This window comes from Protopterus annectens, chromosome 3.part1, assembly GCF_019279795.1.
Source record: "Protopterus annectens isolate FY-2018-M chromosome 3.part1, PAN1.0, whole genome shotgun sequence".
Taxonomy (NCBI): Eukaryota; Metazoa; Chordata; order Ceratodontiformes; family Protopteridae; genus Protopterus; species Protopterus annectens.
In genome coordinates, this window is record NC_056732.1 from 538,347,467 (window position 1) to 538,367,703 (window position 20,237).

General features: G+C 36.4%; 1 protein-coding gene across 4 annotated transcripts in view; it reads right to left on the reverse strand.

Annotated features, from left to right (window-relative positions):
- LOC122798203 (sodium channel protein type 4 subunit alpha-like) overlaps positions 1-20,237 on the reverse strand; it is a 2,607,519-nt gene that overhangs the window by 395,503 nt on the left and 2,191,779 nt on the right. For all 4 annotated transcript variants that reach the window (XM_044066954.1, XM_044066957.1, XM_044066953.1 and 1 more), the window contains exon 18: positions 4,383-4,509. In XM_044066954.1, coding sequence (XP_043922889.1) covers positions 4,383-4,509 — 127 coding nt within the window. The remainder of the gene's footprint in view (positions 1-4,382; positions 4,510-20,237) is intronic.

The window sequence follows — 20,237 nt, forward strand, 5'->3', positions numbered from 1 at the left end:
TTTTATCTTTTACTTAAGGTTGTAGTATAGCGATAGTACTGTGGATTGTGGCTCAACATATTCCGGGTTTGCAAGCAGGTAATTTTAAGGATCAACCTGGTGGTGTAGAAAAAGATTTCCTTCAGTAATCTTAAAAGTCTGAAATCAAGCATCATGGAAGGTACCAGAAATCTGGCTAACAGTGGGACATAGTAGCCAAAGATCAGCTCTCATTCTATGGAAAAGGACAGACATTCATAGTTTGACTCCCACTACTAGAGAATAGAGCCCACATCGAGATTTGGCATGGGGTCCATCAGCTGACTGTCTTAGGCATGAATACAAGAAAGCACAAATACAATAAATAGATTAATGCCATTATAACTCCACACAGCAAAATTATTTTAAAAATTATTATGTCAATAGTATCGTGTCTATCATGCCTGACCCTTTTAAAGGTTAACAAAAGAGGTTGACTACATAAGAATGTGCCCTAAAGACCAGATGGTTAGTCAGTATTGAGAAAATCAATCTAACAATAGAATTTTTTTTCTCAAAAATTTTTCATTTTTCAAATACAGTTGAATAAATTCCATAGTATTTGTATATAACATCTTAAATAACTATGTACACTATTTATATCAGCCTGACAATATAACAGAGTTCAATATATACAATTACTTTATATTTATAACAATCCAGTTATCAGAGTGTATCTGTTCAGTTATTGTAAAGTGTCAATCAATGATAAGACTTTTTTTCCATGGATTGTTAAGAAATCTCTTAGGATGAATCCTTAATTCTTTAATTTTAATTTCCAACAATGCTGTGGTCTTTGGTAGGCTGTAGAAGTCTTCCAAAGTCGGTATTGTGTTTGTATTCCATCTTCTTGTTATACACTTCCTTGAGATTGCAAGTATTGTCCAAAATAGATACATTTTTGATTCATTCAAATGAGGACCTTTGTACACATTTAATAATATTAGAGCTTTAGATAAGTTAAATGATTCATTAAATAAACCCTGTAAAAAGTTTTAAATACCATTCCAAAATCACTTAATTTTAACACAATCAAAAAAATGTAATTCCAATCTGCATTGTGTATTTGCTCACACGTCCAACATATTCCCCCTGTTAATTTTAGTAACTCTATCTGGAGTTACGAATGCTCTGTGCAAGCATTTCCAATTAAAAACTTTCCAGTATTGTGTAAAGGATGTATTTTTTATTGATAATAAAACATTTGATTTAATTTCTTCAGTTAGCTGTAATGAGTGTCCTTTTGTTATATAATTCCAATATGAGGATTTAGGTGTTGTTTTTATTTCGAAATACTATTTCCCATGTCATAATCATTATAAATGATTTCATATAGGTATTTCATAAGTTTAGGCATTTTTTTAAATGAAGAATTACTAATTATTCTGCATAAATCTTACGAATATGTCAGAATGCTTTGCATAGTTAGCCAGTCTTGTTGTGGAATTTTGTATGTTGTTTCTATTGTTTGCATATCCAGAACTTTTAGATCTTTGATACATTGAAACCAACAAACAAATCCTTTCTGTTCCCAGGAATTAATTATTTCTCTATATATTTTATGTGGATAGCTCTTTGTAACTATGAATGATGTTAAAAGATCAAACCAGATTTTTAAATTTATATTTGCATTAATAATTTTCCAAAATAAGTAAATGTAATAAATAATCATACGAGTTTTAGTGGGCTTAGTTATGTTATATTGCATACTAATACATAATATGTGCCATGGCAAATTGTTTTTATTTGAAAATTTTTTTTGTAAATCAAATTCATTTATTTATATTACAGTTAGTAATTCTTTCCAATTTGCAGAATAATTTGGATTTATCAAATCTGAGATTGTTTTAGATATTGATGCTTTTATATATGTTTCTATATCAGGGAAGTTTAATCCTCCCTGTTTCCTTGGTCTGATATGATGTATTAAAGCTATTCTGTTTTTTTTGGGAAACCATAACATTTTATTAGGCATGAGTTTATTTCTTTGAGTATACTCCTTTCTGGTAACAGTTGCATTGTCAAAGCTATATAAAGAATCCTGGGTAGTAAAACCATTTTATATTAACTGTAGTCTATTTTCAAATGTTAATATTATTTTGGTCCACTTTGCCACAGAGATTTTAATTGTATTGATGATATTATTGTAGTTTTTTGAGACTAATTCATTATTATCTTTGCATAACTCATTTCCTAGATACTTTAAGGTAGATTCTTGTTTCCCTATAATGTGATTCCTCTTCATCTGCAATTCTTTTTTTTTCTTATTTAAAAATACAAATTTTGATTTTGATTTATTGAAATGGAGTCCTGAAGTCCTGTAAAACATGTCAATTAAGATATCTAATTCTTCTAATGTCTCTTTTGTATTGGATAATATTAATAATGTGTCATCAGCAAAGAGCATTACTTTTGAAGTGTATTGTTCATAAACATCTACTCCTTTGATTTTTGTATTGTTACATATTGAATCTGCCAATATTTCAATAGGCAAAGCAAATAGAATTGGTGACATGGGACATCCTTGTTTAGTACCCTTTGTTATGTGTGTGGATTCATAGGTGAAAGGATCATTCATAGGCTTTAGTATTAAGTAAATTATGGGTGATAAGAAATTATTGTAGAGGAAAGACACCTTCATTACAACTACCACCCTCCAAATCACCATTACCAGGACAAACACCTCCATTCCAGGATTCTGTCTTCTCTACCCGTGAATACTGAAGACTTTGACTTCACTCTGGTTTCCTACCTTTATAAATTCTGCCCAATATCCCCATAGCTCCTCTAGGACCTTGTTTTTTCTAAAAATAGTAAAGAATAATTTAGACTTTATTTTAGCTTTCAAATATGGATGATTTTCCCTACCTTTATGCTATCTCACTAATTCCACCTAATTTTCTCATACCTCTTGGTGATGAAAAATACTACATCCATATTTTAAAGGGCCATTATTATTTATACGATGAATACTCATCAAATAATAATGTCATGGATGTCACTTATCTTTGTGGTTCTGAAAATTCACAAACAAGAGCTGGATGAGCAAAGAGCTAAAATGTCATAGCATAAAGACTTCTGTATGTCCAAAATTGCAAAGGCTGTGACTGTATGTGAGAATACTTAAGCAAAAAAGACCAAAGGTGAGCAATCTGGTAAAGTGGGAAGTGCTTAGCAAAATTATCCAACGAAAAACAAATCACAATTCCACACAACGCGAATGCAAACTTCTTTTACTGAATAAAATATTGAAACAAAGCTTTAGGATAAAACAATCCTTCATCAGTGTTAGCAGTGTTAGTGTAGCAATGAAGCTATGACTCTGTGTATGCACTGTAGTATATGACTCTGCGTATGCACTGCAGCATATGACTCTGCATATGCACTGCAGTGTATGACTCTGCATATGCACTGCAGTGTATAACTCTGCATATGTACTGCAGTGTGTAACTCTGCATATGCAATGCAGCATATGACTCTGCATATGCACTGCAGCGTATAACTCTGTGTATGCACTGCAGCATATGACTCTGTATATGCACTGCAGTGTATGACTCTGCATTTGCACTGCAGTGTATAACTCTACATATGCACTGCAGTGTATAACTCTGCGTATGCACTGCAGCATATGACTGTGTATGCACTGCAGCATAAGACTCTGCATATGCACCGCAGTGTATAACTCTGTGTATGCACTGCAGCTATGACTCTGCGTAGGCACTGCTTTGTATGACTCTGCATATGCACTGCTTTGTGTGACTCTGTGTATGCACTGCAGCTATGACTCTGCGTATGCACTGTAGTGTATGAATGCTTATGCACTGCAGTGTATGACTCTGCATATGCACTGCAGCATATGATTCTGCATATGCACTGCAGCATATGACTCTGCATATGCACTGCAGTGTATGACTCTGCTCAAGTCACTTAACAAGACATTGCTTGCAGGCTGAGTGAAAGTCTATAGAAATCAGTGCTCTACCCCAGAAAACAAATACAAATAAATAAATAAATACATTACTGTGTCCCATTATAAATGTTAGTATACTATGTGCTTCAAGTATGGAAAGATGAATTTGTGGAATCTGTCTCTAAATTGTTTATGAAAATGTAGGTCCTTCTGTTGCTTAATGTTACACAGTGGAAAGCATGGCACATGCCTACCTAGACTTTTCTGCCCTTCAGCTTGAAATTAAAACTAGATGCCACCTAAAGAAACCTCAGAAAAACTAAAACTGTACCACAAATATGATAAAACTCACGGATGAGGTATGAAGTTTCATGCCAGAATGGAACTGTCAAATGTACATACCTTCTGTAAAGCATTTTTCTGGATTCAGAATGGAACTGTTAGATGGACTTACCTTCTGTAAAACATTCTTCTGGATCTGCCACCTCTTCATTCTGCTCTATGATCTGCTCCAAGATTTCCCGAGATCTCCGGAGATCCACAGTACTCCCTTCTGAACAGCTACTCCGGGTATCTAGTTTCTGTGCAGAGATATAAAATAAAAACCTGTCAGTTTGTAACAACACATTACAAGAGCATGAGGATAGGTCTTTTCAATGAAGTGATAACAGAGTATCATGTAGCAATTTTATATGGCAAACTATATCACAGAAAAAGATGTTACTAATGAAAGAGACATACAGTCCAATATATTTAAGTAGATTTTGTTTCTTTTTATCTGTTGTTCTGGATTTTTAACTCCAGATACTCAGCAGTTTCACCCATTTCCTTTAGGTGGCCTTAGTTACTCAGTCTGCCAAATGTTTGTACTTATCTTTATCTGCACATTTCATATCCATTATTGCAGGCACTAGTAATTCCTACCTTTACCAGTAGCACAGATTCATCAATGAACTTAATGTACTGCACTTCTAGTCAGTGGTGGCTGATGGCTGGTGACTTCAACTCAAAGGGAGGCTGCAGGAGACAGCTGAATGGGTGGGGCCAATGGAAAGGGGTGTGGTAAACTAGAAAGGGGTGAGGCTATGCCAAAAAAAAAAAAAAAAAAAAAAAAGGACTTTAATTAAATACGCTGCCCTGGGTGCCACTGTCAAACTGTCATTATGAGAGTCCAATAAAGAGAAAATGAATTGTAGAAGAAAGAACATATTTCAATGCACTGGCTACATGACAGCTTACTTAACATCTAGATGGAAACAAAAAGGTTGCGAGGCATGAAAAAATAAATTACTTTTTAAATACATTACTGGAATGCCAGTCAAAATCAGGTATAAAAGAACAAGCAGCACTCAACTCAAATCACTTCTCCTTCCACTGCAGTTCCAATTATAATTTATATTCAGCTTTATAAAAGTACCAAGTAACATGCTGAAAGTAGCAATACCCCCACTTGTAAAAATGTTTCTTATCCAAAAAAGATCTGCTGCCTGACAACAGCAAATGACCACAACTTCGAAAACACCGGAACTCTAAAGCTGCGTCCCCACACCCCCGCTAAATATATATACCAACTCCGAGATCTCACTACAGTGAGGAAAGGGCAAATACCCCTATCTACACTGTAGTGTGACCCAGCAATAACAACTTTGAGTTCCGGTGTTTTCAAAGTTGTCGTAATTCGCTATTATTAGCTTTCAACCACATGATATAGACTTGACAGATTGGCATTCTGTTTAGTTTATGGGTAAAGCCTGCAAAGATTACTGCAAGTTTCCAACAAATGTAATGAGCTTCTGAAAATACTGTAATCCTGTCCTTTATTACAAATACTGTCATATGCATTTCAATACCTAAGACTTATACGCTATCTAGTTATGTAAATATTCTCTGCATGGCAACAACAAAAAGGCTTTCAATGTTGGTAATTCTTTAACAGTATGCTTATTAAAGCTTACTTGCATCTAACAGTCTCAGACAAGCTTACCTGATGGTCATTAAAGCATTGCTACTTAAGCACAGAGCAACAGACACTGCAACAACATGCATTTTCTGAATAAGAAGCATAAATCAACAGTATAAAAATGACAGAAAACCAGAACATTCTGCAAAACTAAGGAGAGATGAAAACCCACTGTAGTACTTGTGTCTGCCTTGGATGGGGGGATACTCTGCACACTTACACTGCATAACAGCTCCTTACCTTGCTTGGAAGCATCCAGAGTCACTATGTGGGGGAGTGGGGTGCAAAAAGTATGTCACAATTTGAAATATCTCTGGCTGACAGTGATGGCTCAGACACATTTGTCATACCTCTCAGACTCAGAGCAAGAAACTCGGACAAAGCCATAAACAGAAGTGGGAGAAAGGCCCAAAAATAAGGAAAATTTTAAAATATTGCTCTTATAAACTTATAAAGATAATAGAATAATAGGTCTTGCATTAGTATGAATTTTCTGAAGGGTATGAAAGCTGAAACTCAAATGTCTGTCATTATTTTCTAACTTAATTCTTTAATTATTTGCCACTAATTTGCCAGAAAACCAGAATTTTATGAAAAACAGACCAAAACTGTTTTATGCAAAAATATAAAATAGCCACACAACACAGCTGGGAACCTATCAAAGAAGGGACACATTTTTAATATTGGTACTGTTAACTTGAGCAGCTGAAAAAATAAGAGAATCTACATGCATTTCTGAAATTAAAAGTAATCTATAACTCTTATAAAAATAAAGGAACCTGCTCAGGTGCAAAACCATGCCGAAAATAGCAAGCAGCATACAATGAGTCTCTTCAGACCAAAGTCATATAAATCACAACAAACAGCATACGACAAGTCTCTTCAGATCAGGAATATAAGAATAATCCAATCCAATGAAGCAAAATGCTGTTAACTTCTTTAAAACCAAATCTTTTATTAGCAGATATCTGGTAAGCGCTTTCGCCAAAGTGGCATCTTCAAACCATAAGAGTATAAAGCAGTTCAAGACACACCTTATATACCTTCAAGTACACCTTCAATTACTAATTAAGCCTAATGATGACATCATAATTAAAGCATATACATTTAAAATGAACAATCAAATAGTATTACAATACACTTTTACAAGTAGTAAAGGCAAAATATTTAAAACATTATTACTGCATAAAAATGGACATCACTTAAACATCCTAAAGATAATATATAAATAATATCTTTAATTAAGCCATCAATAAAACAATTTATTATAAAAAATAAAACATGTTTAAAAACTATTTAAAATGAAACCTTCTGTTTTTAAGAGCTGGTCTTAAAGGGACCTTATCATTAAGACCAGGGTGAATATGTGCTTGCAGTCTGATAATCCAGTTAGTTTCATTTCTTTTGGTATAATTCCTTATGTCCCCTCCCCTCAAACTAGGTGTATTAATATATAAAACTAAAAACTTGTGAATCGTTGGTTTCTAAAACATGTTTAGACAAGCATTGGTGTTTGACCAAATACGGATCTGGTATAAGTGCTCCCTCACCCTGTCCTTAAGCCTTCTATCGGTTTTACCGATATAGAAGGCAGGGCAAGAAGATCATAAAGTGAGATAAACTACATGTTCCGTATCACAACTAGCACTGACATCAAAGCTAAAAAATTGAGATGTATTGGGATGTATAAACATGTTCGATTCACATATAAATGTGCAAAAATTACACTTATTACATGGTTTGGTGCCTAAATGACTTTTATTTTCATGGAATGAAGTAGCAGAAAACCTTGCTACAAAATACATTATTACACAGGGAAAGTATGCATCCTAGATATGTCTTTACCGATATTATTAAAGGTCAGGCAATCCGGGCATCTAGGTTAAACCCTATGCCAGGTAGTTTTGAAATGGAATTGGTAACCCTGCATAAAAGATTATTAACAAGGAAATACAAAGAAGATGAAATTTCTATAGGTTTTCAGTGTATAGAGAACTTTAGATTAGATAGGGCATGCCCTTATTTTTCAGAGCAGGGCAATGAATATTATACTACAGAAAGCAATGCCACCAATGTCAATGTACCAACACAAAAAATCTCATTATTCTACACACATGATTTCTACCAAATAAGAGACATCTTGTGTAAGCTTTGGAATGTTTTAACAGTTGACCCTAGTATTAAGGAAATTGTGGGTGAATACCCACAATTTTTATTTAAAAACAAGAGGAATTTACATAGACTCTTATGTTATACTAATGTTACTTCATGGATGGATTAATTAAATATATTATTTATATATTATCTTTAGGATGCTTAAGTGATATCCATTTTTATGCAGTAATAATGTTATAAATATTTTGCCTTTACTACTTGTAAAGGTGTATTGTAATACTATTTGATTGCTCACTTTAAATGTATATGCTTTAATTATGATGTCATCATTAGGCTTAATTAGTAATTGAAGGTGTACTTGAATGTATATAAGGTGTGTCTTGAACTGCTTTATACTCTTATGGTTTGAAGAAGCCACTTTGGTGAAAGCGCTTACCAGATATCTGCTAATAAAATATTTGGTTTTAAAGAAGTTAACAGCATTTTGCTTCATTGGATTGGATTATACTTATATTCCTGGTCTGAAGAGACTTGTTGTATGCTGTTTGGTGTGATTTATATGACTTTGGTCTGAAAAGACTCATTGTATGCTGCTTGCTATTTTCTGCATGGTTTTGCACCTGAGCAGTTTCCTTTATTTTTTATGATTTTATTTCTGTGCTTTCTGCTCAGGAGCGTACATTTTCCTGTGGTACTCATTGTTATTTGGATTATTTAATCTATAACTCTGATCATTACAATTATTTATTAATTGTAAACCCTCCATGTTTTCTTCCAAATTTACCATTATTAGGGGGAGAGCAACATTTTGAGACAAAACTAGGGACAGTTGAGAGGTTTGGATATACCTGATTCTATAGTGATTTATTTGCACATACCTCCCATCTTCTTAATGCAGGAAATCTGGACAAGGTTAAGTATATTGGGGGAACATACAAACAGAACTAAAAATTGCTCTTGTATAAATTTAGTTGACAGAACAACAGGTCTTGCTTTAGCGTGTATTTTTCAGAAGAAAAAGCCTGAAACTCAATGTCTGTCATTATTTAGTGACTTCATTCCTAAATGATTTGCCAGAAAACCACAATTTTTTGAGGAACAAACCAAAAATAAGAAGCAAAAATCTATTCATTTTGCAAAACTCTGGACAGTTATGAGGTATAGTTCAGCTGGGGCTGTATGATTTTGCCACCCTTCACCCCTCACAAAATCATGGTCGAATGAAGCCACCCCTTGCTGCAATTCCAATGTCCCATTACTTGGCTATTTCACCCCATTTGCCATAAACACTGTAATGTGCACACTGCTTTACTTCTACAATGATTTGGATTTCATTTAAAAGTTTTATTATACATTTTACAGCACCAACACTAATAGACATCTGCTAAACAAAGCAATGCAGTCTCACAAAAAAATAGAGTTAACATTAAAACGTCTTTATCCTTGAAACTCACACTCTTTGAAACAGCATTGAAACCCAGATTCAAAGAAAATACATCTTTCCAGTGGCAGATAAAGATTAACTATGGGCTGTTTTCAAATCATAGGCCCCCTTGCACAGGAAACATGTGTTCTTTGATACATCTTCCTGATTGTATTAAATTATATTCCTTGTATAATACAGTACAGCTGTTAGAGGACATTTTAAATGTATTGTTTTGAACATTTTCCAGTAAACAATGAAACAAAATGCATTCACCAAATAATGAGAAAACTGCCCAGTTCAGAACATTTCCATCATAAAAGTTTACTCAAACTTCTACAATCCACTAGTATCAGTAAATATGCACAATCTCTACAGAAGTAAAAGTCATCTAAATAATTCCACATTAAAGAGATCTCTAACTAATGAAGAGGCTGCTGCTAGCAAACACGTTTATATTCCATTTTTTCATCTACAAATAGAGTGCCTGTTGCCAATGAGGAATAAACTGCCTATGTTACATTAAAAAATGATAAGCTAGTAATATTGCAATAGGGAATGGATGGCAAACTGATAACAGGTTCATCATTACTAGGTATCTCTGCCAAAGAGAACATTCTCAGGACTGCAGCATCCACCCCCTTTAAAAGTACAACACAATACAGTATCAGCAATGCATCTATATACTGCAGAAGTAGAACTCACAGCCTTCTGCATCAAAGGCAAGTACACTACCTGTTGTGCTATTAACAATATAAGCAGACTCAGCATAAGCAGCATTAAACTTCTCTTCAAGCTTTCAGCTCCTTGTAAAATCCACTTGACAATGAACTGTATCTCACAACTTTGAAGCACAAGAAATCTGGAAAAAGCCAAACTTTATTTGGGGGTGGGGACAAAAACCCCAAAACTAGGGACACATTTTAAACATTGCTTGTATAATCCTGGAAAGATGCTAGAATAAAATGATGTGTTACCACCATGCATTTCACTGCCAAGTCTTGAACCATGGACCCTGCGTACTACAGTCAGAGCAACATACCACTATGCCAAATCAGCTATTCCTTGAAAGACAGGTAGACTGAAACTTAAATGGCTTTCATTTAGTGAATTTAGTTCTCACCATAGCTCTCAACCTCTTAGCACAAAGCACCAAGACAAAGCCAATAATGGGGGAATATAGCTCCCAAACATATTCAGTGAATTCAGTTCTTAACATAGCTCTCAACCTCTTAGCACAAAAAACCTGAACAAAGCCAATAATGGGGGAATACAGCCCCAGACATAGGGACAAATTTCAAATATTGATCTTATAAACAGAAAATTGCTATAATAAAAGGTTTTGTGTTACCATGTACTTTCTGAAGAATATGAAGTCTGCAATTCAAATACCTGTCGTCATTTAGTGAATTAAAATTCTGTGGTGGGTAGGGAATTCAAGCTCTTGTTACCTGCTCCCAAGGTACAGGGTTTGAGTTTAGCCACCAGGTATAGTTAACTGGGGCATTTCACACACACACACACACACACACACACACACACACACACACACACACACACACACACACAATACCTGAGCCCAGCTCCATTGTTGCAAAACCTAGTTTCCTTCATTGCAAAGACTTCCTGACTGTCCATTCCTGCAGTACAAAGCCAGCTAGAAGGTCCTTCCTCTTCCCACGAGAGCAAGCTGCTACCCAGCCTGCAGACGTTGCAGTCCAATCCCCTTCCAGTCTATGTAGTTGTAACTGCATAGACGTCTGGGATCTCTGCTGTTGAATGCTGTCTTCCTAATATGGACTGTTTCATCAGCAGTCCAGATTCTGTGCACATGCTCTGGACTGCTGGTGAACCAGTCAAGATATTGGGAATGCCGCAAGTGCGCAAAGTTCTGGGACTCATGTTTGTTTTCTTTCTTCTTTTTTGTTTTTTTACTTTTATTTTTCATTTTTACTTTTACTTTATTTTTTACAACTCAGTCCTGCAACCCAATAGCACGAGCCACCCCTGCTTCTAGTTGAGAATGTATTTATTTATATTTATTCTACCACTATGACTTCCCTTCAGGCCCTTTTGGTTAAGCATTTCTGTTTAGTTCTATTTACTCTATTCCCATGTGTTTCTCTTGCTTCCAACAGCACTGGTTTTGACCTCTTTTAACCCATTAAGGAAACCAGGCTTTTTTTTGCATTACTCTTTCCAGAAGTGAGCAATCTCAACCAGAACTATATTCATGATCACTTCACTACCACCATGTAAAACCTTATTCTGCACCATCTTTCATCTTCTCTACATAGATACATGTAAAGGCAACAACATACATCAGGACAATTAAAACAAAGTACAAACATTTTGTACTCTAGGATAAAGTCTGACAGTACTCTACTCTCAGCTCATTATCATTAGGTAACTGTGAAACTGTTGAATAAAGGAGGGTAGTTTGCAAAATAAACTGGATTAATAAGCATACATTTTAAAGCATTAAAACAGTAAATGTAAATAGAGTCATAAACAAACCATCCTTCCTAGAATTAGCAGTGGACTCCAATGTAATAAATGGCTATATGTGAAAACAGATATGGATATCACCATTAATAACTAGATGTGTCTGCTTATGATGCTTGCAATGAGTTCTGCAATATTATAATATTTGCATTCATGAAAACATATCAGTAAGACACACACACACACACACACACACACACACACACACACACACACACACACACACACACACACTTATATATATATATATATGGGTAAAAGGCAGGCACTGGATACAGAAGATGGCATTGTCAGCTCACAGCAAGAGGTTTGATTCTTGATTGTGGTGCCTTCTGTGCGGAATCTGTATGTCCTCCCTTTGTTCTTGCGGGTTTCCTCCAAGTGCTCTTGTTTCTTCCCACATTTCAAAGATGTGTAGTAGGTGGATTGGACACTCTAATCTGGCCATAGGTGTGAGTGTGTCATGTGGAAGAACTTACTTTGGTAGGGCTAGCCACACAGCAGTGTAAACCTTGGCTCTAGATGATTCTCACTGGTGAAGTGACACCCTGTCCCCATGTGCAAAATGGGAAAAAGTTGGTGTAGATGGATGGTTGGATATATATAGGTAAAGCAAAAAAAAAATGTGGAATCACAAAATTTAAAAAATGTACTAATTAGCTTTCAGGAGTTATTCAAGGCATAAAAGAAAATTGTATGAAATAAAGTACAGAAATTGCTTATTTTTCTTACCAACTCTTCCACATTTAACACTAAGATGAAATCAGGTATAAGAATAATAATTAACATATTGAAAACGAAATATGATGAAGTTAACAAACTGGCTAACATAATTATTTAAAAAAATGCCAAATTCCTCCAAGATCATCTATAAAAACTACACACTTAATACAGTAGTAATACTGTGCTCGCCTTTAAAGTCATTCGATATAGCATCATGAGACTTCACAGAAAGTACATCAATTATGACTGGAAACTATGTAATGAAAAGGATACCATAATTAAAGATCTTGGGGAAAGTGGTAGATACCAGTTTAAACTTTTGATCACTGTGTGTGCCTTCCACAGTCAGTAAGGCATATTCTGTTATCCATTTAATTCTAAAGCTCCTGCTAGTCAGTCCTCAGAGATCAGTGCATCACTTTATGGCATAACTTTCAACCTGGAAACATCAAAAATCTGGACAAAGGCCCATGAAAAATAGATGCAAATCTCTTCTAATTAACATAACATTTGCATGCATAATTATGTAATCCCGCCCAGTCAATGGAATTGTGGGATGCCAACATTCAAATGCAAACTGAAGAACAGACAACCAAAATATGGCCCCAGACCTTGTAGTAAACAGTAACCATTTTTCTAATGTGTAGCAAATTCCTGCATATCCACAAAATAATCAGCAATAACTAAATAAAAATTGGTATTTAAATGGTAACAAGCTATGTAACTGGATGAAAATGCAGCATACACCATAATTATTCCCTATATATAGTATAAAAGGTATACAGATGGAGGAAAGATCGACGTGTGGGAAGGTTAGAGAAGAGTGGAAGGAAGGTGAGATAATATAATGGGTTAGGGATAGACATCAGTGATAGAGTAAAATAGTGTAATGTGGAAATGGGAGGAAAGAAGAAGAAGCGGAAAGCACTTTATGTTACAAAAAAAGGTCACAATCAGTTCTTTTAAGACAGCACTGATAAAGGAGTGCACACAAGCATTATATATCTTGGAATGCACCGCATGTCTCTTCTAGATCTACTGAAAATCAGATTATGTGTTAATGTATTTGCCATTAACAGCACAGTTTACAAGAATTCCTGCATGTATGGGATAGTCACTGAATAAAAATGCATAGAATAGGATGTGGCATAGAGATGACCCAAGTCATTGATTGGATTAAAGGCATTCAAGTGGGCATCAGTAAAGCCAATCTATTTGGAAAGCAAATTTCAACTTGCAGTATCAGGAAGTATAACCTTCTCAGGGCCGTCTCTACTTGAATTTGAAATAAAACTAGAAATATAAAGAGAAAAAAGTAACTTCAAGCACCTTAGGATATGATTAGGATTCACTCATTCATTTTTATTCTAGACTGGCAAATGGAAAGATAAAATTAATGCCGTTCTTGGGCCACCTGCTGTGTTTTTTTCCATCCTTTCATGGGAAGAGAAAGGACAGTGAGCAAATGAATTGTTAAAGTCAAACAGCAGTACGGAAATATTTTCTCCTATCTACATCATTTCTCTGATACTAAAAGATGAATACACTGTTCATTAGAATGTGGACATCTCACTCAATCCTGACAGGACAAGCCTTCTGCTAAACTCAGCTGTGTAGAATGGAAAGACATTGCTGAATTTGGTGCTCTTAATGCATAAACTTATGAAATACAAGCATGCCTACCTATTGTATTTCTCTTCAAGCTTTCCATAAGTTTATAAAGTTTACAGAGTCCCACTGCTCAATACAAACAGTTATTTTTATCACACATTTTTGGAAGGATATGAAGTCCGGAACTCAAATGTCTGTTATTATTTAGTGACTTCCATCCTCAGTGATTTTCCAGAAAAACACAAATTTTATGAGAAACATACCAAAAATATGAGACAAAAATCTGGACATTCTGCGAAAACCTGGACAGTTGACAGATATAATGATCGTGGGTGAACTAAGACGTTTGATTCCTCTCTTGCTTATAGCTTCTGTGTTGGTGACTTAAATACTAGCACAGCAGACAATGATTTGAAAGTACAGACATAAACGAAAGTTGTAAAAAACTTCTTAAAAACCTACAGGCCAAGTGATGTTCAGATATGTGCCATAACCCACATGGCACAATTCAAAATATTGAAAGTTCTCTGGTAAGGTCTGGCTAGTCAAATATTTACGACAGAGTGCAATGGTGCTCTGGTCTGCTCAGTGAACCTGCTAAAATTCCAAATGTACTTAACTGTACAACAACTAAACTATAGAAGTAATATATAAACGGGAACTACGACCCTTTCACATCAACAGGACACACCACATACTAACACTGAACAAATCAGTAGTTTTCACTTTAGTGCCAACTAAATATTCATGGTTACAGAATCATAGGCATTTCTACTAACGCATAATAATGGATTTAAATTTTCTGTATTATGCAAAAGCAGCAAAAGACACTAAGAAAACATCTCCAACAAAATATCAGAACTTTTTTTAACTTTTGACATTGTCAGATCAGCATTCAGCACGTTCTTTGTGGAAACTGTACCTCAACTGCTTTCTTTCAGAATGTTTTTTCAACCAATGTGCCACCTCTGTCAGTTGTCACTCACTTTAGTTTCCTGCAAACAGATTTGCTACAAGCGAATCCTGCGGTCAAGTAATAGTTACTGGGAGGGTGCAGCTGCAGCGGTTGAAATAATCTAAACTAAACAAGAACATGTGAACAGAGGAAAAGGTCATTTGAATCCTCATATTGTAGTGCTTCAAGAATTATCGCTAATTCAAGGCTTAAGTGTATAAAGTAGAAATGCATATTACTCTTTACTTCTTAGTTCTTACTGACTGTGTCTTTACATAAAATAAAAAACATAATTAAACAGGCATTTGTTTTCTTTTTTGAAGTTAACGTACTCTAGTTTTATCCAGTGCATCATGCCTATTCCTTTCAATAGCTAATCTCAGACTATTTGTTGCCCGCTGTTTTCAGTGGGTCTTTTGGTTGTTTAAGAATGTTTCACTTAACGTATTACAGATTATTCTGTTAAACACCCACAACTCAAATATCATTCACATTGCTTATTAGTTAATATTAATATATTCCTTGTCAAAACACGTAATCTGGATATTCTATGAAAATCTGTACAGTTGAGAGGTACGGGTCTTACACTGGAGTAAGTCATTTATATCAAGAAAGTATCAAGAAAGTATTTTGGAATCTATCCCCATATCCCACTGATGTGCAGCATTATTAAATAAAATGCAGCATTTCATAGCCTTAAAACTAGCTTTGTAAACTAATTAAAAAATATATGACTACTCTGAAATTACAGGAGTGGAGAACTTCAACTTATTCTCATTATATTCTATTTCTTACAAGTTACTTAGAGAAATCACCTCTGCTTCAATGTGTGAACTGATTCTATTTGAAAGTCTATGAATGGAATGCACTACAAAGGAGGTGACCCTAAATACGGGAAGCAAATACTAAACAAATATCACCGATACAAAAATAAAAACATGATAGATACATTACGTAATAACTTCAAAGGCATGGAATACATTTCCCCTTAGAACCTTCAGAATAATTCTTACATGCATATGGAAGTAAGAAATACCAATATGAAGTTACAGCAATCAAACTTGCTGAAGGGATGGGATGTAACCTACAGAGTGGAACCTGCAAAGTTGTTGTGATAAGAAACAGTGGGCTCAGATAATGTTGGTGTGACCACTGTAACAGACGTTTTACAAATATGGATTAAAGTGTTTGGCATTCCCCTTTAGCCTATTTTTACCAAATACCATCTCTATCTATGATTTATTGTGGCACTAAAGGATAGATTTCTTCTGCATAATAGCACTGGTGTACTGTATGTGGTTGTGATTATATCTGTAACTATGGGGTCCAGTGCATGTCATTTACTTCAAAATGACACTCTTCCCAAGCAGCAAGCAACAGAAATCAGACAGTGATTGCCTCAGAAAAACACATATGCCAGAGGTAAATAGATGTGGCCTTTTTAATACATTTACTAAAAAAATGTTAAGAAAGGAAACAGACTCCATATCCAAGTCAAAGAAGGACCTCATGATGACAGAAGGATTAAACTAGATAAATGTGCATAATAAGAGATAACTTAAATGTTATTTTATATTTGTCATAGTAAACCCTCAATGTGGGGGGGGGGGGCTGGCCTGTGGTACTATGTATTCATTAAGTTTGACATAAAACATTTTAACTAGCCTCTGTCAGAATGATTGAGCAGTAATTATTTTAAACAAAAAGCATCCCTATGCTCTTTCTGGCCGTCTGTCAGTTGAAGGATATACAGCATACACTATACATGATAGAAAACATTTACTCTAATCACTACTTATGACAGATATTATACATACTGTATAGGTTCATAGGTGTACACTAAGCTAATGACCACTAGGGCTCTTACAAGCTAAGCTGTGACTGCCTCTGTCCATCAGGGATATAGGAGCCAGACCAGGGGAGAATTTCCAATTACCCATCCATTGGTCAAAGTTGCACTTATAAAGGGATAGGAAGGAACTCTGCTTCACATGGATGGGGAGCCTACTCCAGAGAATGGGAATTCTCTGAGATACATATCTGTCTTTCCAACATGTCCTATTTATGTTGCAAGCAAAATTTAGGTCATGTAATCTAGTAGTTCTGATGCTGTTTGTTTTGCGGATGTATAAAAGGTTTATCAAAACAGGGTCCAGGCATGCCCTGAATACCAAGCAAAGATCACCTCTCAGAAGCTTATATGATACTGAGTAAAGAAACAGAGGTTAAGGCAGGCAGAGTAGGACATTGTGTTTGCTCTCTGTAATATTTTCATAAGGAACCTTTTTCTGGACATTACAGTTGCTGCTTGTGTCTGGTCAGGTACATACCAAAGGGGGTATTATACTCTATGTTGGGTCTGAAGATGTAGTATGATGGCTACTCTGGATCTAGATGCTATGCCCCTGCTTATAAGTTGAGCAACATAGAAATATTTTTGCACTACCTTGAACACATGCAGGTAGAATGCATTTCTTGGCACTGAGTTTACACCATGGCTTTGGTACCAAGCATTATATTATAATGCATTTCTTGGCACTGAGTTTACACCATGGCATGGCACCAAGCGTTTGTCTGCAAGACACCTTCCTGAAGGGTGTTCTTATTTTTAGGAGATTCAATGACTGCTCTCAGTTTTCAGGCATTGGCAAACTTGGACAGGCAAAACTTTTGACATTGGCTTTAACATCCAAGAAGTAGAAGCTAAAGAGGAGTGGGCCCAGCACATAGCCCTGGGGATTTTACTAGTGACCAGCCTCATTGTAGAGGTGTCATCACTGATTCTAACCTCCTAGGTCTTAACAGTGAGCCAGATAACTTTCCAGCATGTTATAAAGGGATTTATACCTAGTTCCATAAGTTTGTTAACAATGCCTGAGTGGGAAATAGAGTCAAATGTCAGATCTAGGTAGACAGAATGCAAAGTTTTCCCCTCATCCATTGCCTTAGTGACATTTTCAATGAAGTACACCATAACCAGTAAGCCTAACCTTCCTTTGACAAAGCCAAACTGGGACAGATCCAGTGTCTGGAGGTCTCCTATGTCCTTGTTGATAATTTCCATGGTAATTCTTTCTGTGGCTTTGTGAATAATACTAGTCAGGCTAATGGCTCTGTAGTTTTTGTTTTAAGACTATAGTTAAATAATGACTCCAGGGGTCCTGATAAGTCATATTTTAGACTATTCAGGAGGCATCCTGGGATGTTAATGGGCCCCTTGAGGCTGTGTTCTTGGCTTTAGTGAGTGCAGACAGTACATGCTCCCTAGTTACAGCTGGAGGTGTTATAGGTTCATAGGTAGGTACTAGGCTATCAGCCCAAGGGCCTACGTAAGCCTAGCCAGCAAGGTTCCATAACTTACGCCACCCAAGAAAGTTATTTTCCTGTGCCACTGTCCAGCAGAGACACAGAAGTGATCCCTGGGGTGTATTTCCTATTTCCCATCCACTCATCAAGATTTTTCTTGAAGAGTGCTAATGAAGAACTTTGCTTGACATAGATGGGTAGCTTGTTCCAGAGTATAGGAATTCTCTGGGACAGGAATCTATCCCTCTAACGTGTCCTGTTTATTGTGGTGACAAGGTTTAGGTCCTTAGAGCATGTAGCTCGGAGGGATTGGGATTTCTTTAGGTGTAGCATGTCCAACAGCGCTGGGTTTGACATAGCTTTATATATTAGGCAGAGATCACTTTGGAGTAGGCGATATGCTACGGAGTAAAGCTGGAGTTTTTTGAGGGGGTCAGTGTAGGGCATTTGTTTGAGGCCAGTAATCCTCTTTGTGAGGTACTTCTGTGGCCTTCCCAGCTGCTGCAGATGTCTTGTGAGGTACATTCCAAAAGGGGCGTTGTACTCTATAATGCGTCTAATGAGTGGCGAGTAGAGGGGAACAATGACCTCTTTTTTCCTGGATGTGAACCCTTTTCTAATGAGGTGTGCCACGTAGAAGGACTTCCTTACTACTGTCGCGATGTGACTATCAAAGGAGAGACTATTGTCCACCTGGGTCCCAAGGTCTCTTATCACGCATTCGGTGTTAAGTAGATTGCTGCCTATGTGGTAGTTCATGGGTACAGAGTTTTTACCAAAGGGGATGACACTGCACTTTTTGGCATTGAGCTTGAGGCCATGGCTCTGACATCAGACATCTGTCTCAGTCAGGCCCTTCTGTAGGATGTCCACATCATTTGGGGACTTGACTATGGCTCTTAGTTTGCAGTCATATGCGAACTTCATTAGCCAGGGGCCTTCTGTGTTAGCCTGTACTTCAGAGAAGTAAATACGAAACAGGAAAGGTCCCAGGATGGAACCCTGTGGTACTCCACTTGTCACTGCTTTGAGGTCAGATTTAGAATCTGCAACTTTTACATTGTAGGTTCTGTCAGTGAGTCAGTTGGCAACCCATCTCATGACGTAGGGATTTATACCTAGTTTAGTGAGTTTAGCTATAATTCCAGAATGGGGGATGGTGTCGAAAGCCTTGGCAAGGTCAAGATAGGCTGTGTGAACCACTTTACCCTCATCTACGGCTTTGGTGACTGCCTCAAAGAAGTCAATCAGGTTCAGCAGGCATGATCTGCCTTTCGCAAACACGAACTGGGTGGGATCCAGAGTTTGGAGGTTACCAATGTCTTTGTTTATGAGTTCCATGATGATATGTTCCATGGCCTTGCAGACCAAGCTCGTCAGGCTAATAGGTCGATAGTTCCCTGGATCAGTGGTGGCTCCCCCTTTGTGGAGTGGGATAACTGTTGCTGTGCGCCATTCAGTGGGCAAAAAGCCTGATGTGAGGCTATTATTGAACATGGTGCTTAAGTGGGGAGCCAGTTCGTTCTGATGTTCATGTAAAACACAGCCTGAGATGTTGTCCAGTCCCATGGATGCTGTGTTATTGGCTTTAGATTGTGGAGGTTTTACCTGCGTAGTTGTGATTACAGGGACTCTGCATTCTTCCTGTATAGATATGGGCCCTTTAGGGGGTGAGAGGGGGGTAAAGTTAGCACTGAACCTATCTGCCAGG